The sequence below is a fragment of the Athene noctua genome, chromosome 24, assembly GCF_965140245.1.
Source record: "Athene noctua chromosome 24, bAthNoc1.hap1.1, whole genome shotgun sequence".
Taxonomy (NCBI): Eukaryota; Metazoa; Chordata; class Aves; order Strigiformes; family Strigidae; genus Athene; species Athene noctua.
In genome coordinates, this window is record NC_134060.1 from 4,572,871 (window position 1) to 4,597,352 (window position 24,482).

General features: G+C 57.9%; 5 protein-coding genes and 1 long non-coding RNA gene across 8 annotated transcripts; 3 read left to right on the forward strand and 3 right to left on the reverse strand.

The window, feature by feature from the left end:
• Window positions 1-219: 219 nt before the first annotated feature.
• On the forward strand, window positions 220-960 carry SFN (stratifin). Its single transcript, XM_074926148.1, has one exon. The coding sequence runs from the start codon at window positions 220-222 to the stop codon at window positions 958-960; it is 741 nt and encodes a 246-aa protein (XP_074782249.1).
• A 5,449-nt stretch (window positions 961-6,409) lies between these two features.
• GPN2 (GPN-loop GTPase 2) lies at window positions 6,410-11,729 on the reverse strand. Of its 2 annotated transcripts, XR_012635108.1 has the most exons (7): window positions 11,659-11,729; window positions 10,207-10,652; window positions 8,598-8,754; window positions 8,269-8,429; window positions 7,531-7,661; window positions 6,839-7,052; window positions 6,410-6,739 (listed from the first exon to the last, which is right to left on the reverse strand). XR_012635108.1 is itself a non-coding variant. In XM_074926028.1 (6 exons), the coding sequence occupies exons 2-6, from the start codon at window positions 10,621-10,623 to the stop codon at window positions 6,980-6,982; spliced, it is 939 nt and encodes a 312-aa protein (XP_074782129.1). In that variant the 5' UTR covers window positions 10,624-10,652; window positions 11,659-11,729; the 3' UTR covers window positions 6,410-6,979. The 2 variants fall into 2 exon arrangements, 1 of the variants encoding a protein (XP_074782129.1); XM_074926028.1 differs by having other exon boundaries at window positions 6,410-7,052.
• Window positions 11,730-12,530: 801 nt separating this feature from the next.
• GPATCH3 (G-patch domain containing 3) lies at window positions 12,531-17,132 on the reverse strand. Of its 2 annotated transcripts, none has more exons than XM_074926160.1 (7): window positions 16,766-17,132; window positions 16,050-16,468; window positions 14,556-14,730; window positions 14,134-14,193; window positions 13,747-13,868; window positions 13,474-13,601; window positions 12,531-12,877 (listed from the first exon to the last, which is right to left on the reverse strand). In XM_074926160.1, the coding sequence occupies exons 1-7, from the start codon at window positions 17,118-17,120 to the stop codon at window positions 12,658-12,660; spliced, it is 1,479 nt and encodes a 492-aa protein (XP_074782261.1). In that variant the 5' UTR covers window positions 17,121-17,132; the 3' UTR covers window positions 12,531-12,657. The 2 variants fall into 2 exon arrangements, with proteins under 2 accessions (XP_074782261.1, XP_074782262.1); XM_074926161.1 differs by having other exon boundaries at window positions 12,849-12,961.
• A 108-nt stretch (window positions 17,133-17,240) lies between these two features.
• On the forward strand, window positions 17,241-19,573 carry LOC141970016 (uncharacterized). Its single transcript, XR_012635129.1, has 3 exons — window positions 17,241-17,360; window positions 18,686-18,832; window positions 19,286-19,573. It is a non-coding gene; the product is annotated as an uncharacterized LOC141970016 (long non-coding RNA).
• A 3-nt stretch (window positions 19,574-19,576) lies between these two features.
• NR0B2 (nuclear receptor subfamily 0 group B member 2) lies at window positions 19,577-20,869 on the reverse strand. The gene is made up of 2 exons (XM_074926309.1): window positions 20,326-20,869; window positions 19,577-19,857 (listed from the first exon to the last, which is right to left on the reverse strand). The coding sequence occupies exons 1-2, from the start codon at window positions 20,867-20,869 to the stop codon at window positions 19,577-19,579; spliced, it is 825 nt and encodes a 274-aa protein (XP_074782410.1).
• LOC141970013 (uncharacterized) lies at window positions 19,588-24,052 on the forward strand. The gene is made up of 2 exons (XM_074926306.1): window positions 19,588-19,721; window positions 22,875-24,052. Exon 2 carries the CDS (start codon window positions 22,963-22,965, stop codon window positions 24,007-24,009), a length of 1,047 nt encoding a protein of 348 aa, XP_074782407.1. The 5' UTR covers window positions 19,588-19,721; window positions 22,875-22,962; the 3' UTR covers window positions 24,010-24,052.
• The last annotated feature ends 430 nt before the right edge of the window (window positions 24,053-24,482 follow it).

A 24,482-nucleotide genomic window follows, 5' to 3' on the forward strand; every position in this document is an offset into this window, starting at 1 on the left:
TTCACGGCAATTTTCCTTTTAAGGCCGGGCTCGGCAGGGAGGAAGCAGTGGAGGAGGAGGAGGAGGACACTCCTTCGACCTCACAGGCTCCTCCTGCTCTCGCTCGAGGCTCCAACGCTCAGCCAAAAACGAATCCCAGCGGTGGGGCTCGGCAGAGGCTCCGACGGCTCCCGGCCCCGCTCCTCGCCCAAGTGTCTGCCCTGTGCCCGCGTCCCAGCCATGGCAAGAAACCACCAAGTGCAGAAGGCCAAGCTGGCCGAGCAGGCTGAGCGCTACGAGGACATGGCGGACTTCATGAAGGCGGTGGTGGAACACGGGGACGAGCTGTCCAACGAGGAACGCAACCTCCTCTCCGTCGCCTACAAGAACGTGGTGGGGTGCCAGCGCTCGGCGTGGAGGGTCATCTCCAGCATCGAGCACAAAACTGAAGAGGGGGACGACAAAGCGCAGCTGGTGAACGAGTATCGGGAGAAGGTGGAAAGGGAGCTGAATAGTGTCTGCAAGAACGTCCTGGCCTTGCTGGACAAGTATCTTATCAAGAAGGCGAGCGACCCTGAGAGCAAGGTCTTCTACCTGAAGATGAAGGGTGACTACTTCCGATATCTGGCCGAGGTGGCCACCGGGGACGAGCGCAAGAAGACGATAGACAACGCCCAGGAAGCCTACCAAGAGGCCATGGACATCAGCAAAAAGGAGATGCAGCCCACGAACCCCATCCGCCTGGGGCTGGCCCTCAACTTCTCCGTCTTCCACTACGAGATCGCCAACGCCCCCGACCAGGCCATCTCCCTGGCCAAGACCACCTTCGACGAGGCCATGGGGGACCTGCACACGCTCAGCGAAGACTCCTACAAGGACAGCACCCTCATCATGCAGCTGCTCAGGGACAACCTCACGCTATGGACAGCCGAGTGCGCCGGAGAAGACGGCGGCGAGGCTGGTGAAGAGCCCAAGAACTGAATGGCCCCCGTGGAGCCGGGGACCAGCCCCCACCTGCCCCCTCCCCACTCCAGTCCCTTCGGCATCTCTTCATGGTTTTTTTTTTTCGGTTGGTTGATTTTTTTTTTGTTTGTTTCTTTTGGGGGGGGGGGAGGGGGGGGGGAAGGAGTCTCAGCTCCCCCATGGCCCCCCCAGCCTGGATGCTGGGAGTGGGGGGGGGGGTCATGTGTGGTGGCTTTGGCATGGCCCCTCCCCGGTCTTCCCTTTCCCCCATGCTCTTGTCTGGGGGGGCAGAAAGGGAGGGAGAGGGGGTGTCTCCATCCCAGAGGGCTGCCAGCCCCCCACTATTTAACATTTTGGGTAGAAAAGGGGCACAGCCCAGCATGTGCCGCCTCCAAACCCACCATTCCAAAGGGCTGGAGCTGCAATGGGAGGAGGTGAGGGGCCGGGATGAGTTAACAGGGGGGTCCGGGCAGCCCCCCATCCCAGGGCGGGGGGGGTCGCGTATTGCCAAAGCCTCTGTGCGTCTCCAATAAACCGTCTCCTGCACGCCTGCCTCTGGTCTGCCTCGTCTCTCCCCCTGCGCACGTGTCCGGGCAGCTCCCGCCGCCGCCGGGCACCCGCTTCGCCTCCCGCCCCGCCAGGACGGGGGAGCGGCCGGGTCCCCCGGGTTCTGCAACACCGGTTTGGCAGCTTCTGATTCCCCCCCCCCCAGCCCCACAACGGGGTCTCGGGGTGCCCAGCGAGCCCCGTCCCTTGGCAGCCTGTGGAAGGGCTCAGGGGTGGGCTCTGCCCCCCCGGGGCGAAGGTTTTGGCAGCCCCACACGGACGAGCTGTCGTGATTTCCAGCACTGGCTGCTCCGCGGGGTGCACCGAGGTCTGCCACCCTGAAGTGGGGTGTCCCACCCCCCTCGGTGCAAACCCACAGTGCCCCAAAAGCCGTCACCGAGGCCCTTGTGCAGGTCCCCCCACCAGTTCTCCTCTACGTCCAGGGTGGGGGGGTGGGAGGGTGTGTTCCCCTAAGGGAGGACGAAGTGACATCGGGACAACCTTGGGATGTCACTGGGGTGGGGACATCCCAGTCGAGGTCCGGACGTGCCAGAGTGGGCAAAAGCTCAGCACTTCTGGCCCTGGCATCTGGCCACAGCGAAGGGTGCAGCTCACTGAGCGCAGCCCCCCCCCCCCACTCCCCGCCGCCAGCACGAGTTTCGACATGAAAAATAATTACAATAAAATACAGTCATGGCACCCTGGGCTATGAGCTCATCAGATCAAGCGCAGCAGGGCTGGGCAGGAGCCGGCCTTTGATGGGAAACACCGGGATGCCGGGAGGAAACGCGCCGTGACTCAGGACGTGCCGTCCCGGTTCAGCGGGGTCCCCAGCTGGGGACGTGGGGGACATGCCAGCCCCGAGCCCCGGCGTGGCCAAGCCCCAGCTCCTGGGGTGCCAGATGCTCCTGGGCTTTGGGGAAACTGAGGCACGACCAAGGAAGTGACAGCCCCCCCCCTCACCTTCTGATGCGTGCCAGGATCGTGGGGCACCCAGTGCAAAGCCCACAGGGCTGCTGACCCTGTGCAGCGACCGGCCTGGGGTGTAATGAGCTTTGCCAGGGCTCAGCCGTGGGAAAGCGCTGGCTGCTGTGAGAGGCTGAGCTGCACAAACCAGAACCTGTTCGCCCTGGATGGGACGAGGCACCTGGAGCAGAGCCCAGCCGAGGGGATTAACCCCTGCGAGCACCCTGCCTCAGCCCCGCACCCACACCCCTGCCCCCCCCCCCCACCCCAGTCCCCTTCCCATGATGGCATCTTGTAGAAGCAAACACGGGTGCTGCCCTGGCCCTGCCAAGGACCGGGTCAGCGGCCCCGGCAGGTTGCAATTTGCTCAGCAGGTCCTGGCTGAGCTGGGGGGGCCCCCGGCAGTCTCGGGGAGCCCAGCCAGTTCCCGGGGGGGAGGCCAGCGAGGGGCCCTGACGCTTGGCCTCCGCCCGGCCCTGAGCACTCCCAGCCTGGGAACCAGCCCCACACCTGTAATTAGCCAAACCGGGGCCGGCCGATGTGAAAAACGAGTCAAGGGCTCTCGCTGGCCCTTGACCCAGCGGTCTGGGGACACGAGCAGCCTGGGCTGGTTAAACTGGGGAGCGGTGAGGTGGGAGCTGAGGGGTGCTGGTGCCCGGGTTAACTGGGGGTCACTGTCTGTCCCTGCTGCTTCTCGGGGCCCACGGGGCAGGAGGACAAGGAGGCTCCCTCTGGCCTCCCACGAGTTAACCGATTTCGACAGCGCCTGAAATTGCAGCCTGGCTGGGCTGTGTGGGAGGACGATGCTCCCCGGCCTCCCAGCCAGTCCAGCAGCTTTTTGGGACTGGGAAGGAGGCCCCCAGGACCCCGTGACCTCTCCCGTGAGAGGGTTGTGCTGGTGGGGAGTATGGGGTGTTCCCCGGGGTCCTCCTGACCGCCTGTTCCGCTGGGTGGGACCCAGATGGAAGGGACCAGGGAGATGTTTGGAGCCCGATCCCCACCCTTGTGCCATGGCTGGGACATGCCAGAGGATGCTCTGAGTATCCCTGACACCCCCCAGGAAGGGGCACGCAGCAAAACTCTCCAATTTATGTGTTTTAGTGGACAAAGAAGAGCAAAAGGACATAGGTGCCCCAGGACCAGGGAGTGTCCCCCACCTTGGAGCCACTTTCCCAGCCAGGCCCTGGGTGCAGGGTCCCGGCACAGACTGTGGCTAGCAGCCATGGGGTTAAGGCTACTGCAACAGGTCTCTGAGGGCAAGCTGGGGATGCTGCTACTGGCCACGTTGCCTGCCAGTCTGGAGTAGGGCTGGAGGGCTGCAGGACCCACAGCCAGCCTTGTCCCTTGTCCCCAGCTCTCACAACTCCCTGCAGGACTGAGCCTGAGCCACCAAAACCCCGGTGTCGTGGCACCCAGGGGACAGGTGCTGGGTGGCTGTCACCCCTGGCCCTGGGTGGCAATGGGCAGCCTTCTGCCAGGCAGGCACTGGGGTGTGCCAGGCTTGCCCTGGAAGACCTGGTCTGGGGGCTTTTTAGTTTTTGGAGAGGCTTTTCATGCCCCCTTAGAGAGCACCTGATGGGGAAACTCGCAGCCCCATGTAGAAGCAGTAGAAGCCCTGTGATGGAGCCAGCAGCCCCCTGACCTGTTCTGGGGCAGATGCTGTGAGGTCATGCTGGCCCCATCCTCTGGATTTTACCCCACACCCTCATCCATCCCACAGACCTGGCAAGACTCCCAGCACGGGGCCAAGCCCTGACCCACATTGTGATGGCTGGGGGCTGCCAAAAACGCTCAGCATTTCAGCCTGGTAGCCACACTTGCATGTGGCTGGCTGGCTTGGCCTGATCCAGGCACCATGTTTTGGGCTATGGAGAAGGACTTGCAGCTGCCGGGGGGAGGTTAACACAGTTCTGGGGTGCTGCTGCCTCCCCAGCAGCAGCTGTGGTGACTATTTGCAACCAGGGCTCTGGTGCGGTGGCCCGGCCACAAGACAGGGGTTGGGGCTGGAAGCTGGAGGTAGGAGGCACAACAAACCCCAGCTCAGTGGCTGCAATTGAAGCCCAAACCCCTCCATCCCCCAAAAACATGACCTGCTGTGCTCAGTCTGGCCCAGGAGGTCCCAGTTTTTGCCAGCACCAGGCTTAGAGGGGTCGGGGCAGGTAGGACCAGCTCATCAGAAAGCCTCCCCCCTCCGCCAGGGATGTGCCTCGATCGGGGTGACTAATCCTGGCCCTTCGCCCCAGCTGATTGCTCAACGGGAGTGACAGGAGCCAAGGTGTCACCTCCCTCAGCCCCGGGAGCCTTGGCGAGGCCGTCCCCTCCCAACATGGGGACATGTGGGTGCAGGAGCCAGCTGGATTTCACACCAGGGTCCCCGGCCATCCCATCCTGCTGCAGAACCATCTTCTGCTTCCCCCTCACCAGGAGCAGAGAGTATCAGCCCTGCGGGGCCCAAGTCAGCCCCTGATTTCCAAACCCAGGCTGCAACGAGCCCCTCAGTGCAAAACCGCTTCAAGCTGTAGCTCTTTTAGGCTTCAGCATTTCCTGGCTCGGACGCAGCAGAGGTTCCGTGAGCTGAGAAGTTTCTGTCACCTTTGATTGCCATTTTCTCCGGCACGGGCACAGCACAGCCGGGCTGGTGCTGCAGCTACTGCCTGGGTATTAAAATAAAAAAGCCAAACAGCCACAAAAGCTTTGATGGTTCTTGCATAACTCCAGCTTGACCTGACAATACCCTTTTAAGCCACCAAATCTCTCAAAGCCATGAAAAAGCCACTATAAAATACACATTTTGATGATCACATCTTACATCCTACTACAGGGATCAAAAACAAATCTGCGAGACCACGAGGCAAGGCTGGAGGTTCAGCTCCTGTTATGGTTAAATCAGCTGACAGACCTTCAGCCCCCTCATCGCACTGAAATGCGACCACTGGGTTTCAGTCAGGAACATCCAGGGAAGTCCCTGGGCTCTCAGGAAAGGAGCTCAGGCACTGACAGCAGACAGGAATTTGACTTTTATATTTGAAATGTCAGTGCAGTCTTTAATTGTGACCTGCTCTGGTTAAAGCACAAGCCGGTGTGTGCGCGCAGGGCAGCGTGTGTCTTCTCCTTTCTCCCCTGGAGCTCCGCCTGGCCTCAAAGCTGTGAGATGCAGGAAAATTTAGTTTGAATTCCCCGCCTAGCTGCAGTCCCTGCTAAGCAAGACCCCGCTGCCATTTAGATTCACCAGTCGGTGGTCTGCAGGCGCTCTGCCAAGAGCCGAGCCGGCCTGCACAAAGCAGCCGCCTTATCTTATGCAAGGTCTTGGGCAAGAGGCGATGCTGAGTCTGCACCCCGAGCTGGGAGCCGGGATTCTCACCCGCTCCCACCCTACGTGAGCTGCTGGGAACACTGGGAGGGCTGCTCGGGGCGGCTGCCGTGCTTTTCACCACCCCAACCTTCCCGAGTCACAGCGCGGACGGGCCCAAGCAACATGGCGGGCGAGGCTGCTGGTGTCACCGGCTGGTGAGAGGGGAATTAGTGACGGGGAGGAGGGGAAGCCCCAGGGTTTGGGAGCTGGAGAAGGTACGGCAGAAAGCAAGCCCAGAAAACGGAAGGTGGATGGATGGGGGAAAGGCCAGTGATGGGTTCCCACCTCCTGCCGAGCCACGCAGGGCCTACAAAAGCTGAGCCTACAGTTTGTGCGCACACCAGAGCCCAGCGCTGGGCCCTTGGATAAAGCAACAGGAGTGACCTGCTTTCACATCCCACAGTCGCTCTTCTCCCTCCCTCCAGCAAAGGCTTTGTCTGTAGCTCAGGTGGATCACAGAGGGACAGGACGTCGCAAACACGGAGCCTTTCTGCAAAGCACACAACGCGCCAGCTGCTGTGACGTTCCCACCAGAGGCTTTTTAGCCTTGGGCGTTGTAGCACTTTGGTTTTATTTATTCAGGTTCAGCAAACTCAGAAGATTAAAGCAAGACGGAGGAGTGTTTTATTAAGAAAGAGTCCATCATTATTCAAAAAAATAACAAAAGAAAAACAACCATCTTTCTGTCCTCCTTGAGACAGATTGGAGGCTTGGATACTCCTGAGCGCGAGGCCCAGGCACGTCCCTCCTATGCAGTAAATGCAGAACTTTGGGCTCAAGTGTCACTGCAGAAGAGACAGCTCAGAATTATTTTTCTTCCTCTGGATCTACCTTGGTCACGATGGGGAGGAGACTTGGCAAAGGTCAGTCTCCTTTATCTTGCTTCTCTCCTCTTGCTAACCATGCCTTCACCTGGCTAAATCTCCCCTGTTCCTGAGGAAAGACCTGGCTTGCCTTGCGCTCAGCCACCACCTTTCTGCAAAAACACTGCTCTGTGCAGCGGGGCTGAAGCACGAGAGGTCAAACCCTTACCGAGAGGGAGTCCAGCAGCCAGACCTCTGCCTGGACAGGCTTTCACTTGCTCTGAGTCACAGGACGCAGAGATCCCTTAAGCTCCGGGTAGGAAAAGGAGAGGTGTCAAAACAGAGAGCAGTTGTGGAAGAGGTGGGTGTGTTACAGATCCATCACTTGTTCTTCCACAGCTTTGTCCTGAGATTGCACATACTTCTCCTGCACTGCAAGTGTGCTGATAACGCAGTAATTAAGGAAAACAAGGGGCTGGGCTCAAACACTCCCTTCTGCAAGGAGTTCTTAACGTTCTCAGCGAGGAACCAGCCCCACATTAGCCTGAAGGCTGGCAGGAAGAGGCAGTACTGGCAGCAGCACGCATCACCTGAGTTATTTCTGGCTCTGGCTGATCCCAGAGCCGACAATTGTATGGTTTGGATGAGGTGGAACGAAGCAGTCCAAGTGAGTGTGAGAGAGGAAAGTTGTCAAAAGATTCCTCCCACGTTCACAGTACCAGTTAGCAACAAATGTGGTGGCTTTGGTGTGGACAACTGTCTGCTAAGGTCTGGGCTGAGCTCTACCACTTGCTCCGTGCCATCACCAAACAGCATCGGATGATGTTAGCAACAACCTGGGCCTGCAAACTGCCAACCCCACCTCCAGTCCCCAAGGAAAGAGAAATTAAAACTCAGCAGAGGCTTGGTGGAGAAGGATACGAAGTAAAGTGGAAATCGGCTCCTACTGCAGCCGACATCAGAGCTTCCAGGCTCCTGTGCTCCTGGTCTCCGAAGGAATAGCCGTTGGCTTTGTCCACCGCCTGCATCACCTGCCGCATGCTCTCCTTATCCTGAAAGGGAGGGACATGACACACAGGGAATCTGGTCCTGCCCCAGAGGCAAGAGCTCATGTTGGGCTTTACCACGGATTTTCTCCAAGACTCTGGGCCACCCACCCAGCGCCCCAAGGATGCTGCCGGCCCCCCTGAGCCAGAGGAGAACCAGGGGCACCCCCTGCCGAGCCCGGACAGACATGGGCTGACACCCTCCACCCTCTCACTCCCTTTCATCACCTCTTGTCTCAGCCCATGTGCCTTTGCTGACACTTCTGAGAACTACCAGATGAACATTTTCAGCCCTTCTTCCCAAATGTGTTCCTCCCAGTCTTTTAATTATTTTGTGCTACCTAATTTAACAGTGTTATAGGTAATACTTTGCCCAGATTTGAAATGCAGGCACAGAAGAGCTGAGTGAAGGGGAAGCCTTAATTCCCCACCCCAGGACACAAGGCCCACATAGCCCCAAGCTCATTAGCCTTTTCTTTTGCCTTGGCTGCCACAGGGTATTTACAAGTCTGAGTGTGTTTCACTGTCCTCCTCCATCCCCGAGGTTTTCAGCCCTCATGGGCTGCTACCAACACTCCCTGCTCTCTCTGCCCCACTCCTCCTGCTGCATCACCTGGACATTGAGTGGAACAAAGGACACCAGGCTGTAGTCCTCAATCACCTCCACCAGCTTCTCATTGAGGCGGCGGTAATTTCTGAAGAAGGGGTCGGAAGCTAAATGATCAACCAAGTAAGAGAGATCCAGGACCTCCGTGTAGTAATCCAGGTTGAAAGCTAAAGGGAAATGCCAAGAAGCTCTGAAGACAATTTGTAAATTGAAGGACGCAGTGAGATTTACACCAGTTGCCCCACCATCTCCCAGCAACACATCCCCATACCCCAGCAGCTGATTTGCACCGGCCGCAGCCCAATTCCACGTGTCTCCCTCACAAAGGCTCTTACCCAACTTGCCATATTGCTCGATCAGGTCCATCTTGGAGAGGACATTGACGTGGGGCAGTTCCACGTGCAGCATGGTGGAGAGCGAGGTGCAGAGAACAGAGATGAACTTGCCAGGGTCCGTGCAGTAGTGAGAATCCACCAGATGCACCGCAGCCAGCTGGACAGCAAAGGCACAAAGGGACAGGACAAGGTCAGACCCGTGACGATCCATCCGCTTCCTTCTGGGACAGTCTGAGAAGCAGCTGTGGGACAGTATCTGTGTGACTATAACCACAGAGACTCCCACGCAGGGAAAGTTTCCTCCTACCTTCCAGCTCCTGCATATCAAACGCTCTCATATATATGAGCGCACATATACAAGACTATATCACCACATCCAAACCCACGGACCACCCTGGGGATTCAGGATCCAGGGTGCTGATGCACAGAAAGGGCTGTGGGGAGCCTTACAGGGGTGCTGAGCTCCACCAGCCGTACTGAAAGACACTTAAACCCACAACTGCTCTCCTTTTTCTCAGGGCTTCTTTCTCTGCAGATGAAGTTTCTACACTTGTCTGAACTCTGAGGGTTTTTTGGGGGTGGGAGTTGGAGTTAATTCTCCTTCTGAACGACACAACTGCCTCCTGATTTCCACCTTCCCTCCCTGGAACGCTCAGGCACAGCGTATGCTCAGGAGCAGTAACTGTAGCACATCACGTTCTGCTGGGAGAACCAATTGTCATGCGGTTTGAAATAATAATTAATAATTAAATTAATGAGCGGTTTGATTCCCTGTGTTTTGTGCATCTGTAACAACGTGGTCCCAGATCTCTGTTATGTTACTGCCTGTTACACAATGTTACTCAAAGTCAGGGCTCTACAGTCGAGTGTGGTTGACTCACAGTCGTGCTTCTGCAGCAAAAAAAGCCAGTTTACAGCTCACAGGCAGGTGTAAGCACTCAAGCGGGCAGCAAAACAGCAGTGTAACTATCTTTTTTTCAGTAACTACAATTTCACGTACATTTATTTGAATAAAAATAATCTCTAATGTGCAGATTCCCCGTGACATTCTCAAGCAAATCAACTTGCCCTTCTTGCTCACACCATACAGGGTTTGCACATTCATGGTTTGGCCCAAATGCAAAACAAATGCAACATAAGCAAGTTCGCTTGGTTATGGGACTCTTCTCACCTGCGCTTCCTCATTTGCATCTTCCATTGTGCAAGAAAGCTCTGAGCACGTACTACAACGTGCAGAGCGATTTGGCTTGGCTAAACGAGAGCCAGGTAGGGCCTGAGATGACGCCTGAATTTCTCACCCAGAACACATCTACCTCCCCACTCCAAAATACAGCACAGAAGGAACCCATGTTTCTGTTCATGATAACCCCACTGCATTAAATACCCCGAATAAACCACTCTTCCAATCCCTCCGAGCATAAAATGGGACAAAATTCCCCTCCTTCCCTAATAATTTCTCGTGAAAGGCCAAACAGGTTAGTAAAGCAAACTGTCATTAGTACCCACAATCAAAAGCTCTGACCATGTGTCTTACAGCTTCTGAACCCCTTGCACAAGCACACGGGGTGCCGGGCGTTGCTCTCAGCTCCCTGCAGAGCCCCAAACCTACCCTAAAATTCCACTTGGCCAACTGCGCGAAGACGTTCTTCAGGGCGTCGTGGTGGGTGTAGAGCTCCACCTGCCCCGGGCAGTCAAACAAGTAGTAGTGACCCCTGAACGCAGCCAGCTTCTCTTGCAGCCAGTCGAAGTTGGCCTCCAGGTACTCCATGCAGTAGATCAACCCCCCGTTGGGTCCCAGCTTCAGGTTCTCCATCACGTCGGGCAGGGTGATGAGCTCGGCGATGTCCACGGCACACTGGTACGGCATCACCTCGTTGGCGGGGTCCAGGTTCACCACCGTCACCTTGCGCCCGATCCTGCCCAGGAACTCCTGCATGCCCTGGCAGTAGGTCGTCTTCCCAGAGCCCGGAGGCCCGATTACCACCTGGCCAAAGGCCAGCGAGCTCCCCTTGCTGCCCTCAGACATGTTGGCTCATTTCCTTCTCCTTCTGTTGACTAAGAAAGGAAAAGCTCCCATTTACCATTTTATTTGCATTTATATGAATGTGATCTACTGGAATTTGCACCCAGGGAGCGGGCGGAGAGGAAGGGAAAGTGCCATTGTGTCACTCCTTGCACAGCCGAGCCCACGTTACCCTGTCACCCCCCAGATGGTGATGCCGTGGCTGAGAACAGGCGCAAACCCCCAGCCAGACCCTCAGGGCTGTGCCTGCAGGACACAGACCCCTACTCCCGCCTGTGTGGGGGGTGAGTTTTACCCTAGTTGGGTCCTTCCTGATGTGGCAGCACCCACAAGTTCCCCTCTTTGCTCCAGCATGATCCCATCTCCTCCGCTCCATTTCTCCACATCCCCATGTCCCTTTTCTCCTTCATGTCCCCCCTCCTCCCCGTGTAACACCCATACCCCCACTCTCCACATATTCCCCCTTCTCCCCACGTCCCCTCACTCACACGCTTCTTCCGCCACCCCATATCCCTTCTCCCCACCATATCCCCGATCCCCCATGTCCCACATCTCATGTCTCCTCTCCCCTCGCATTCCACGTCCCTCCTCCTCCATCCCCTTTTCTCCCCACATCCCTTTTTTCCCCTGTGTCCCCCCATGCCCGCTCTTCTCCCCCATGTCCCCCTCTCTGCCTACATCCCCTTCTGCCCACAGCCCCCCTTCCCTCCATGTCCCCCTTTCCCCCCACATCCCCCCTCCGCCTGCACCCCATACCCCCTCTTTCCCCCCCCATGTCCTCTCTTCTCCCCCACGCCCTTTCCCTGCACCCCCAGTTAGCCCCATATCCCCCCCCTCGCTTCCCTTTCCCTCACGTCCCCTCCTCTCCCCTACGACCCCCGTTGCCCCACGTCCCCCTTTTCTCCCTCACATCCCCCCCTCCCTGCCCAGGTCCCTTCACCCCTCATACCCCACCCATCTCCCTCACGCCCCCCTCCCCGTCGCGGCAGGCCGCCCCTGGTTCCGTTAGGCCGGTCCCGGCCCCCTCAGGCCGCTCACCGCCCGCCGCCGCCGCCGGTGCCCCCGGCGCTGGGTCCGGGCCGCCGCGGGGGCCCCGAGCGCCGCGTTCCGGCTGAGGAAGGGCCGCCGCCGCCACAGGGCCCCCTGGCGGCCGGAGGGACGCGCAGCTGCTCCGTCACCGGGACTCGAACCCGCGACCCGAAGCCCGGAATCGGGGTGTGGGTCGCGGGTTCGAGTCCCGGCGCCGGCTCCTTGTCCCACCAGCACAACCCCACCCCCAGCTCTGGCTCTAAGGGAAGGGGAAATTGCACCCCGCACCCCCCCTACACAGCGATAACCGTAAAGAAGACGCACGTGGGCAAGCAGGAGCCTGCCAGCTGCGCATTCCCATCCAACCCCCCAGGACCGGGTCACTGGGACGAAGGCTCTCCCCCTCGGCAGAGCAGAGTGCTTGCGTCAGGAAAACGGGGCACGTCAGAGAGCTGTGGAAGGAAGCACCCGCTACGCCCGACCGCAGGGAAACGCCTCCCACAGAATTCCTCCGGAGGCTGCCAGGACGAGTCTTTCATCCCGACGAGTTTCTCCCAGGAGTGTGGGATTGTCACGCCCAAGCAACGCGAAGCTGCAGGCCAGCAGCGAGCTTTCGGCAGGACAGTTACCGTGCCATGGCTGGCCCTGTCTGTACTTGTCCTTCCTTGGGTCTCAAGCAGCCACAAACTATGAGTTCTGTTTTTCCAGGCTGACCTAGCACACAAGCTTTGTTGATCCAGGCAGTAGCACTGGCTTTAAACTGCTAGTCAAAACACAGCACCCTTCCCCGCTCCCACTGAACAGCCAGGACCAGCACTATTTCCCCTCATTTGAATGGTTCAATTAGGGGGAAAAAAAAAACACAAACCAAAACACTGAGGCAGTTTTTGTTACAAGGCTGTATTTCTTCCAAAAATAAATATTTGAATGCCCTGCTCCAAACCCGATACCAGGAGCCAGCCTGTGCTTGACAGGAGCAGAACCAGTACAAAGGCTGTGAGTCTCTGCTCAGCGTGACTGGGCTCTGAAGCTCTCCAGAGCACCGTGTGACGCCCGGACAAACGCCATGTCCTGCCTGTACTTCATGGCAGTGGGTGGCTGGCGCCTGAGCAGCTGGTCACCGCTGTCCTTTGGGTCAGGGTCATCATAGATGGTTGAAATGAGGATGGGAGCGTCCTGTCGGGGTTTTTTCACCTTGCTGAAAGTTGGCAGTTTCTCCCCGTGGTACCTAGAGGGAAGCAGGAAACGTTTGGTCCAACATTGCTGAGGCAGTCAGACACGCCCGTGCGTCCCAGCTCATCTCCTTCACACGCTGCAGGGGAGAAGTAGGCCAAGACAGGGCAGTAAGGACTTTTGTCCTATTCCCAGCTGCAAGATTGCTCTAGAACAAAAGCCAGCCCTCACAGTGAAACACAGCACCCCACAAAGCCTCCAGAAACCCCAGAGAAGGTAAGGGTGAAGGTGCACAGCTAGAGCTCACGTCACTTGGGCTCTCCCGACCAGAATATTGTAGCAGAGGTGACCCTCGGGCCCCAAGCACAGCTGTCTCCCTGTGCTTGTGCACTGCAAATGGTTCCAGTCCTGCTCTAACATTACAAGCTCCTCTAAGGAGCACTGGACCATCAGGAAAGCAGCATATTTAGCTCTGGAGCTCTGAGACAGGCTCTGCCAACAGCTGTGCAGAGAAAGGCAGATCCCCGGGACAAGCTTTACAGTTCTGGTTCACACTCGGCTCCTTTTGTGGGCTGTTAGCTGCTGTGTCAGCTCAGAGAGCCCGGGCAGAGGCTCTGACCACAGGCTGTCAGGGCAGGGTTGGGTACTTACCCCAGCCCCCTCTTGCATCTGGGGTTCTGACCCTCGTTGTCCAGAGCTTCGGCCATTCCAGAGTTCCTGCTCCCCAGCCCCAGCCCCTCCGTCCAGCCCTGCTGCTCCAGCACCTTCCTGCCAAAGCCCTGGGAGAGGGGGAAAAAAATGTCACAGAGTTGCTAGACAAAGCCCACCCTCATCTTCCCAGAGCCCTCCTCTCCCTAGCCCACATCCTCTGGGCTTCACCACCGCAGCCTCTCCTGTCCTGCCGCATCCCCTCCCAAAGCTCACCTTGGTGTATCTCTCGAAGGTGCCAATCTGTTGCCCTGAAACAGACCCATCCTCCAAACCATCCCGGAGTCGCTGCTCCAGCCACATCTGGACTGAGTCCCGAGCATCCTTATCACCTCCATCTAGGGAGGAAGAAGCAAGAGTCAGAGCAGCACAGCTCGGGAAAGCCATTCACTACCTTCGTTTCCCCCAGAGCACCACGCAACAAGGAGGCAGAACCTGTTCTTTTTGGCAACTCTCACTGCCAGACAAGAAAAACACTGTTTCAAGTGCACTGACATCTTGGATGCTTTCAAAGGATGACAGAATCCCACTGCAGCAATTCTGCAGGGTCAGAATTACCCAACCTCCCTGGTTTCCTGAGAGGGAAGGTTTCAGCTCAGGTACCTTTGTCATAGTAGATGCTCATGTCCACATCCCAGTCATCTGCAGTCTGCTCATCAAAGTCTGCCAAGAGAAGGAAAGCACCAGTTTTAGTGACGGTTGTGGAAGTTTGACACAGAAGAGCTGCTTGCTGCTGGCCCAGCTCCCTATTTTCTTTAATAAAATGGGAAGAAAACAGTATCAGAGACTCCACAAACCACAGCACTTACACAACAGGCTGCCAGTGGGACCGCCGGGGTCTCTGGCGACTGGATTGAGCCACTGAAGGTTTTGTGATTGAGGGAAAGTTTAAAAAGTGATGGCAAGATGCTCATATCTGTAGCTGATTTGGAATGCTCATATGGGGTTATACCTGATTCGCCTGCAGGGCTGGGCCCCCCAGCTCATGGTGGTTAGTGACTCAGTGACACAAATGCCAACGTTACCTCCATTCTTCTCCTGCCAGTACTGAGCATCCGTGTAGAAGACAAGGCCAGAGCCGCCTTTCTCCCACTTCAGCTCAATCTCCTCTTCAAAGAGCCGCTCCTCTGTGCGGTCCTGCTTGGTCACATCCTCGTGCAGAGCCTCATGTCGCTCCCACTCCTCACAGGTATCGTTGTCCTGCAAAGGAGCCAGTGAAAGGTGGGTGACACCAACAGCACGCAGCCTCCTCCCTGCTCCCCTGACCCTCGCCGTCCCTACGAAACAGCTTTGTCAACAGAGCTCGTCTCAGCCCGCTGTTTTCAGGCACTAACACGACCAGCACTGATGACCTCATTCCCGTGACTAATGCCATCTTCAGAGTCAGCAGACAGAAGTGGTGAAAAATACCACATCACACCCACTTCACAGCATGCTTTCAGCAGCGTACCCCATCCGTAACGCAAAGATGCCCATTTAAGGAGCAGGTGTGTTGTACGTAAAGTCAGCAACAAATTAATTCCACTCAAGTTGATCCCTAAAGAGATTGTGTCAGTTCCAGTGAAGCAGCTCGCTGGCACAGACACAGATCAGACTGACAGCTTTACTGCTGCCTGCCCAGTTCTGGGCAGAGCCCTCCAAGGAAGACATTAGGCAAGGAACAGCCAAAAGAATGGCCAGAGATCCAGGAAACAGAGCCTGTGAAAAACAGCTAGAGGAGTCTGTTTAATCTGGAGAAGAAAAGACCGAATAAAAAGTTTGTAAAGGAAGGAACAAAGCATTCTCTGTGTCCGCTGTTGCTAGGGGAACCTAATGGCATTAAATTGCAGCACTGATTTGGCATCTAAGTTAATTCTGGTATAGCAAAGAACGGGAATGGCTTGCCTCGGGATTGGGCTGCCTCTGTAATAACAGAGGTTTGTGAGAACAGGCTAGACAGGCGTCTGTCAGGTGGAGGGAGCGAGATAGTCTCTGGAGAGCCTGTCCAGCCCAGTTTTCTAGGAGTCTTTGTCATGAAAGCCATTTCTCTCAGAATGACTAACTTCAATCACAGGATCATTCAAGGTCAACCATTTTTACAGCTCCGCATGTTGTTTGCAGCACACAAACGTGCTCCCGAATCTCCAGTCACCTCATTTACAAGCTACAGCAGAGTCAGGCCGATCTGCTGTGCAGCGGGGCAGAGATCTGCTCTCACAGCACCAGCTGAGCCTGCGCTCACTCTTCTGGACCAAAACCTTTGGGCTCAGCCCTGACCAAACCCTTTGGGCTCAGCCCCTACAACCGGCTTGATTTGGACAAGCAGTGTTGGAGGCGGTAATGCCCACGCTGTTCATGCGCCAAGGAGCTCAGTACATCAAAACATGAACAACTGTATTTTAACACCATTTCTAGTCAAGTGCAAGATTTATGCAATACAACTAAAAGATTAAAAATAAGCACTGGGGGAGTTACATCAGCCCTCCCAGCTTTGCAGCTACAATAGGTAACCTCAGACGATGCTAGAAAAATCCACTTACATCATCCGAGCGCGACTCCTGTTTCTCCTTCTCGTGCCCCTCCTCATCTTCCTCAGCACTGTCTGGGTGAGTCACCTCAGATCTTGCCACAGGCCCCTCTTCCTCTGTGATCTCATCCCCCGCAGCAGTGTAAACTCTTTCTTCTTCTATAACTGTCTCAGTGTCCTGGTATTCAAAAGGCACATTCCCATACCTACGGGATGAGCCTGTCTTTGGAAAATCCAGCTGCAATTTCTTGATAATCCGGGGAGGCAGCCTGCAGGCCCGGATCAGCTCCAGAAAAACTTTCAGGGGGGTGCCCACGTTCCCGTAAGGCATAAAGGAAGGGGGGTTGAACTCGGGCAGCTGTTTCAAGTCTGCTTCTGCGACAGATTCGCCTGCAGCTGTCTTGTCTCCACTGTAGGGAAACGTCTCTGTGCCTGGAGGAGAGAAGGAATGGGTTTGGGAGAGAACACACACTCCACCAGAGAGGGGTAAATCGAGGCCTTCCCGGGCAGGAGGGGGGGTTAGCAGACCCCAAACCGACTCTGTTTCCCTCATAATGGATTTAAGGCATTAAGGAAACTCCATGAGGGGTTTTAACCACCAAGTGCTCTCAGGTTGGCTGCTGAGACCCGCAGAGGGTGGATCCGGTGCCCAACGCGTCCACCGGACCTTTCCAGGCCCACAAGGCGAGGCCCGTCCCGGCCCTCCCCCACCCCGGTGCCCGCTCGTACCTGTGCCGGGGCTGAGGCGGACCCTGCAGATGAGGCAGCGGCCGGGTAGCGAGGCGCCGCCGGGCCCGACCCAGCGCTTGCCCGAGTACATGCGGACGAAGCGGCGGGCGCGGCCGGGCTGCACGGCCACCAGGCAGGAGCAAGTCCGCGGCGCCGCGGCCTCCTCACCGTCGCCCGCCGGCGGGCGCTCGGGGCGGTGACGGTAGTGGAAGCAGAGGAATCCGCCGGCCTCCACGAACTGGCTGAAGTAGGCGCGGAGCTGGGCGGAGCGCAGCGCGGCCGGGATGCCGCTCACCAGGCAGTAACGAGCGGCGGCGGCGCCGCCATTAGCGGCGGCACAGCTGGGCGCCGCCATCTTGCCCCACCGAGCCGGCGCGTCACGGCGGCTGGGCGCGCTGTGATGACGTCACATCCCTCAACGCCGAGTGGGCGCCGCCTGGTGGCGGAGGAGCGCGCTGCAGCCGGGCGCGGGGCGCGGGGGGCCCTGGGGGTGGCCGGAACCCAGTGGGGGTCACAGGCCCTGGCCGTGGCATGTGGCTGAAGGTGGCCAGGGCCCAATGGAGGTGACAGGCCCTGGAGGTGGCCAGGCCTTGAGGTGGGTCACAGGCCCTGGCGGTGGCCAGGCCCCAGTGGGGGTCACAGGCCCTGCCAGTGGCAGGAGGGGGAGGGTGGCCAGGGCCCAGTGGAGGAGACAGACCTTGGAAGTGGCCGGGCCCCGGGGGGGTACAGACCCAGGGGGTTGCCAGGCCCCCATGGAGGTGACAAGCCCTGGGGGTCCTCCAGGCCCTGATGGGGGTTACAGGCCCTGGGGGTGGCATGGCGCTGGGGGTGTCCAGGGCCCCCATGCGGTGCAGTGCAGTGTAGTGCTGTGCAAGGGGGCCTGGCCTTGCCCTCTTGGTAAAGCCCCAGCGCTGTGTCTCCCACGATGGAGGGGTGGCCCTGCAGTGTCAGAGCTGCCTCGTGGGCAGTGGCAGGGCAGGTGCCACGCTGGACAGGGGAGCCCCCAGCCATCCCCTGTCCCCAGGGGCTGGTGGTGGCAGGTTGGAGGCACCAGGGGCTGTGTCTGCATGCCCGGTTCGGGGTAACTCTGGCCGCGGGGCTGGTTGGCATCCCGTGTGCCGTGACTCACGCACGCATCACCAGGCTGCGTGGCTCAGGGCTGCCCGTGGCTGGCATGGGCCTGTGGAAATCAGCCGGTGACTCATGTGCTCCCTCCCCGTGGAAAATGGCCGTCATGGGGTTGAGATCACCTTGGAAGCCATCCGTCACCGTTCAGCAGCAACGGTGAGAGGTGGAGGGACAGACTGACAAAGCAGTCCTTCCTCCCACTGGGCTGCTGGCTGACATTTGAGGTGCTTCCATGGGTGGGAGGGTGACGGGGCACAGGGAGGCTTTGCACAGCTTTATCTGACACCTCGGCTGGGTCGGGCATGGCAAACGGGATGGGGTTTGTGGCTGTTGGCAGCTGCGTGCGCGTCCAGGTGAGTCAGAGCATCCATCTCTGACATCGCCGCTGCGCCGGGAGCCCTCGGGGCGAGGCTCAACGCCTGCAGAAAGGCGCAAGGCGTGGACAGGCTGCGATTCCGCTGCCTCTGCGAATTTCTGTCTGCTGGGTGCTCGGAGGGGTTTTGTGCTGCGGGGCTGTTCATCAGACAGCTCCCACTGGCAGCCGTTCATGTGTGTCTGCATCACAACGCTCCCTTGCGAGGGTGAAACAGACGGATTTTTGTGAAAACCCTCTTTTCATCCAAGCATCCTTTCTCTGCCAGGTCTGCAGCTGTTTTTTCTAACCCTCCCCAAAATGTACCACCACCATTTTCCAAAACGCAAAACATTTTATTAAAAAAATAATTTACTGCATCTTATATACAAACCGCAAGAACCTTCACTTATAAAATACTGACATCTAACTTGTTGCAGAAGCTGCAGGCAGGAGGAACAAGTTTTCCTACGCGTGCACCTGGCTCTAACTCCAGGGAGGGACATTTGGTTCTCCCACTAAACCAGCTCCGCTCGTCTCTGCAGCATTCACAGCTCAGGGAGTCACTTACTGTCGCACAAACAGAGGTAAGCCCTCGGCCCACAGTGATGTGCTCTTAGGTAAATCCCATTGTTTCGCAAGCAGTCCTGTTGTATTTTATGGCAATGTGGAGAAAAGTTACAATCTAAGCAAACGTAAGAGGGGTGGATCTGCACACCCTGTAAGATTTAATACTCTGGGTTTTTCCCTCTTGGTGCCATCTTTCATGAATATTTCTAAGATTTCAAGCACAATAAACAGGCTAAGACTTCACCCACACCTAATTCCCATAATGTTTGCACTTGGTAAGCGATCCCACTGAAGACACGTTTTTCAGTGTGTCTAAACACTGCAGAATGAAGCTGTTAGCTGGGGACAAACCTCATCTCTTGGAGTTAACAGCAAAATGCACATTGATTTCAACAGAACCAAGGATTTGCTGAGTTAACTCAAGAGCAAGACTGAGCTCTAACCTGACCTGCTTTGTCTTCTGTTCACAGGGGGCTGAGCTGCTCTGGCTGCAAACAGGGAAAGAAACCCCTTGCCCGCACACGCTCCCTGAACCGGAGACTGGCAGAGGCAGAGCAGGAGCTGCTGTAAACATCTGCTGAACCGGCGCTGCCATTTCTCCGTGTGCTCTGCTGCAGCTTGGCTGAATCCTCTGGCCTGAGCCCTACCGAAAGGCGCAGGTTCCCGCAGAGTCCAGAGTGCTTCTCTCGCTAAATCCCCACTCCCGGATTTGCTTCACTGCCCCGGCGAGCCGTGGGGAGCATCCAGAGGGCCGCTGGCCCTCAGCACGCCACGTGTGCCACGGGAGCCAGCTGCCCGCCGGTTATTTCGTACAGCATTTCCACAATCAGCTCAACGATGTCCGCGTTGCCGATGACGGGTCGGAAGAAGAGATCAGTGATGAGGGCGGGAGGGATCGATTTTAAGGTAGAGGCGATCAGCAAAATGCGGGCAAAGCGGCCCTGGTCTTCGGGGTGCAGGGGCTGCAGGACCTCCTGAAGAGCTCTCTGGGCTTCCCGCTGGAGGCTCTCGATGTACAGGGAGGCCCTCAGCCCTGGGACATCTGCCGAGGGAGAGGAGGGAAAGCTGATGATGAGGAAGGCTGGAAAACAGCCCCAGGTTTCTCCCATTGCCACCCTTCCCCTTCCCCATTTCTCAGAAACGATCTCTGAGGCCATGCTAACGAGATGTACGCAGCACTACTGAGATGTAGCTATTCCAGGGCTGCTGTTGGAAGGAGGAAAAGGAGTTACCTGGGCAAGCTCTTTACAAAGTAAATCCCAGGGTCTTTTATTGTCTGCAGGGCAGGCAAAGGTTTCTGGATTTTACCACTATGTTTGACATCCCTTCTCCCTGCTTCCCGGGGCATTTGGTAACGATCAGAGTTAAGGATAAGGCAACCAGCCCTCTCTGCTCTTGTGCCTGCCTGCGCTCTGAGCGTCTCCAAGCCAAGAGGTGCATGTTCAGGCACTAACATGTGTGGGATGTGCTCTCCTGCCAGCAAGCAGAGCCACGAGGGCCAGGCACTCACCAGGATTAAAGAGAATGGCTCCTTTCAGGTAGGCATATTCCTTGGGGCTCAGGTCCAGGCTCCAGAAGGTGTTGAGGCAGCACTGCAGCCGCTGCACGGCGGCCAGCGTGGGCTGCGTCCGCTCGGGCTCCTGCCCTTTGCTTTGGCCGTCAAGGAGGATCTTCTTGAGCATGCTGGGGGCCGGGGTCTCCATCACCTCGAAGGTCACCATCTCCTGGACCAGCCCCAGGAGGAAAAGGGGGACCCAGCAGCTGTCCAGCAGCAGGAGTTGATCCTCTCGCGGCAGCAGGTGGAAGGAAGGGAGGTTTTTCATAAAGCTGATGGTTTTTACCAGCACGTTGGAGGCCGCCTGGCAGGTGACGTGGGGTGTGCGGAGGCAGACGGTGCGGCGCTGGTGGCAGAGGCAGCGCTGGTGGCTGGGGCTGCGGCCGCCGCGGCTGTGGGTGAGGTTCTGGCTGAGGAGGGTGTAGAGGATGGCGGTGCGTTTGGCTTCACTGTGGCACTGGCACCTCTCACAGTCCACGTCCGTGCCACTGGTGGACATAGCTGAGCTGGGTGGCTGGATCCTCCGTGAAAATCAGCTCCAGCAGACAGGAGATGGATGAAAAATCCTTCCCAAACCCTCTGTCGCAGGCTGGATTCTCCCCGTCCTCCCAGCTTAAACCAGCTCTTATAAGACTGGGTCACCAGTGAAACACCCCTTCACAGCCTTGACCGCTCTGTGATTAAGCAGTCCTCATTAAAAAAAAAAAAAAAACAAACAAACAAAAAAACAACACACCACAAAAAACCCAGCCATCCCCAGGCTGATTGGCCGGGGCAAATGAGTTCAGTGCACGGCATCAACGGCCGTTTTCTCAATGAAGCGCCAGCGGCTCGGGGAGGGGGCCGGTGGGTTGGGCGGCCTTATCGCGATTGCCCAAACAGTATAAACAAAGTCATTAACCCAGCCTGTACCATGGCACCAAGGCCCGCGCTGTCATCGGGCAGCGCTGTGTGGCAGGTGTCACTGCCAGGAGGTTCACACACGCACACACACAGGGCCCTGTGTTCAACGGCCTGTGCGCCTCGGCCTTGGAAAGAGCAACCTGGAAGTTGTTTTATCAGCGGCTGTTTGCTTAACCTTGCTGACGGGAGACTCGTGTTCTTACAGGCGAGGAAGAGAAACCCAGTGAACTGGCAGACTGTAGTATTCAAGCCCAGGCTGGGCCCATCAGTTCATGTCTCTCAGAGGAAACATGAGGCAGGGAAAGGGCAAATTATCAGATTTTCACTTTGAATTACCAGGTATTTTTATCTGTTGACCAACAGAAATTGAAAAGCTGGACAGAAGCCCAGAGCAAAGCATGGGCATGTAAGAATGTTGCCAGTAAACACAGCAGCAGAAGGGGAGATGCTGGTCACAGGCCCACTGCGGTGCAGGAGAGCTTGGAGGGTCCTGTTTATAGGGTCCAAGATCACAGAATCACAGAATCATTCAGGTTGGAGGAGACCCTTGGGATCATCAAGTCCAACCATCAGCCCAACTCTACAAAGCTGTCCCATTGACTTTTGTCAGACACTTCTCACTCTGGCCGAGCTCGGACAATGAGCTGTTCTGGTGTCTTCTGCATGTGCAAGAACTTGCTGGGTGTGCAATTGTCTTATTGTTCTCCCAGGCCATTAGGAGGTGAGGGGCTGTTATAACCCTCCCCAATTGATAAGGAGGGCAGAGCCAGAAAGCAGCGTCTTAATGCTCTGTTTTGTGCCATCAGCAGGACTTAACTCCTCAGGTTGGTCTGTGGCCCAAGAGTAGGGGAGGAATCACACTAATCCCCAAGTGGCAGAGAAGGGGGGAGAGGGGGGAATTGCACCACTACAGTGAAGTTGGGGGCATTGAGGGGTCTGAAGAGAAGACACAGCCAAGGCCTTGGTGACTGGCATGAAACACTGGTGGCAAGCGGGAGACAGAGCTGCGGAGAGGGAGAGGAAAGCGGGGTTGCGATCGCCCCAGACGTGTGTGAGGAGGCACGAGTGCTGCAGGGGTAGGTGTCCAATCACCACGGGGAGGGCTGTGACGTCAGCAGGTGGTGGGTTGTGACGTCAGCGGGTGATGGACTGTGACGTCAGCGGGTTATGGACTGTGACGTCAGCGGGTTATGGACTGTGACATCACACCCCTTGATGCCTTGGACACCAGCAGAGCCTGGCTCAGTCTGGCTCGAGCCTGGACTCTGGCAGGCAGCCTGCGAGCTCTGAAGGGCTGAGCGAGGCTGCTCCCAGTGCTGGGTGGTGCTCTGGGGGCTGCTGTGGCAGCTCTGGGTGCCCATCCCCGAGCCTTCTCCTGTGTTTCCCCGGCCCTGCCTGGGTCAGGCAGCCGGGCACTGCTGGCACCCTTGTGGCAGCGGAGGTGAGCTGTGCAGGGAAGCGTCCCCCCGGGGCGGCCCTGGGGCGGGTGACTGGGCTTGGGAAGCCGAGAGGGTGTCCTCCGCCAGGGGCCTGGGCATTTCTTCTTCCCCTCCCTCCCCTCCACTTGCTGGGACAGCGAGTGACCGCGCTCACTTTTGCAGCACGTGACACCCTTTGGCGGAGCCGGCGCCAGCGAGCAGGAGCACCTCCTCATCCTCAGCGCTCCCCAACCTGCTGCGGCACGAGAACATGGCCTCGGAGACAGAGATCATCTGCTACATGTGCTGGTACCCTCAAGATGATGCGGCTTACGCGATGCCCTGTGGCCATCGGTTCTGCCTGTCCTGCGTCCTGTGGTGGATCCGGATGAAAGCAGAGTGCCCGTTCTGCAGAGGACTGGTGGACTTGGTGCGGTTTTCCAGGCAGGGTAGATCTGGCGGTCAGCAGTATGTCATGACACTCCTCGAAGTGTCTCCAGAAGAAGCCAGCAGCCAGGCAGGCCCAGCTCCCAGCCGCCGGGCTGAAAACAGCCCCCGTCACCCCACGGCGTCCCCTCCGTCTTCTCCACAGGGGACACTGTCCCCACACGAGCAGGGGGCTGCAGAGCCAGAGGCCGTGGGTGGCCTCCTGCCCGAGGTCTGGGCAGAACTTTTCCAGAGCCAGCCGCATCTCCTCAATCCCGTGGTGGCCTGGCTGCGGCAGGAGCTGCGGAAGATACACGGGTCAGCTTGGTGGCACATATATCGTGCAAGGGTCAACATCGTGCACGCCCTGTGCGTCAGCGGCCCGGTGGAGGAGGCCATGGCTGAGGCGCTGCGGCCGGGCCTTGGGAGACGTGCAGCACCTCTGGCCCGGGGCATCATCGAGGTCGTCGCGAGCCAGTGCAGCGAGGAGGCCCGGAGGCTGCTGCGATCCCCGGCTGTGGGGGTGGAGGATCAGAGGTCTGAGACCAACTCCAGCCTCATCTCCCCCAGCTGCGACTGCTCCTGGTGCAGGACTGGCAGCCCCCCCTCGGCCTCCTCCAGCGGTAACAGGGGGGAGGAAGCCAGCACGGCGGAGGCCGCCCTCCATGTGGGTCAAGGCCGCCCCCCATCTGCGCCTGTCCTGGCAGAACAGGAGCAGCCCCAGGAGGGGCTGGGGGAGGCGGCAGCAGCAGGTCCCTCTGCCCAGGGCCGTAGCCGCAGACAGCGCAGGGACCGCTCCAGCGGGAGGCCCAGGCGCGCCGCCAAGAGGAGGGCCCCCGGCCCCCAGGACTCTCCCCAGCCCTGCAAGAGGCCGCCCCGCCGGCAGCACTAGCAGGGCTGCAGCAAGGCTTTATTAAATAGAAAATAAATTCCTGTTTCCCTGACCCTGCCTCTGGGTGCTGCTTTCTCCCCCTTTTCCTGGTGCCTTTCCCTGCCCTCCCTGTGCCCCACCGTGGGTGTCACACACCTGCTGGGGGCACGGCCATGAGCCAGCCCAGGGCCTTGTTGGCGGCGCCTCCTCCCACAGGAAATCCTGCTGCAGCCCCCACCCACCGCGCAGCAGCTGCCGAGGGCAGAGCGGGCAGGAGGGGAAGCTGGTTTTGCCTCAGGTCTGACAGGAACCCAACTGGGCATCACCCCCAGTCTCCGCTGGCGGTCAGTAAAAACGGTTGGGGTGAGCTGTAACCTTTCCCCTCCAGCCCTTGTCTCTGCACCCCACAGGTGTGGCTCGATTACTGCCTGGCTCCCCAAAACACGACTTTGGGATTCATTTTCACAACAAACTCTTACACCTTCCCTACTGCC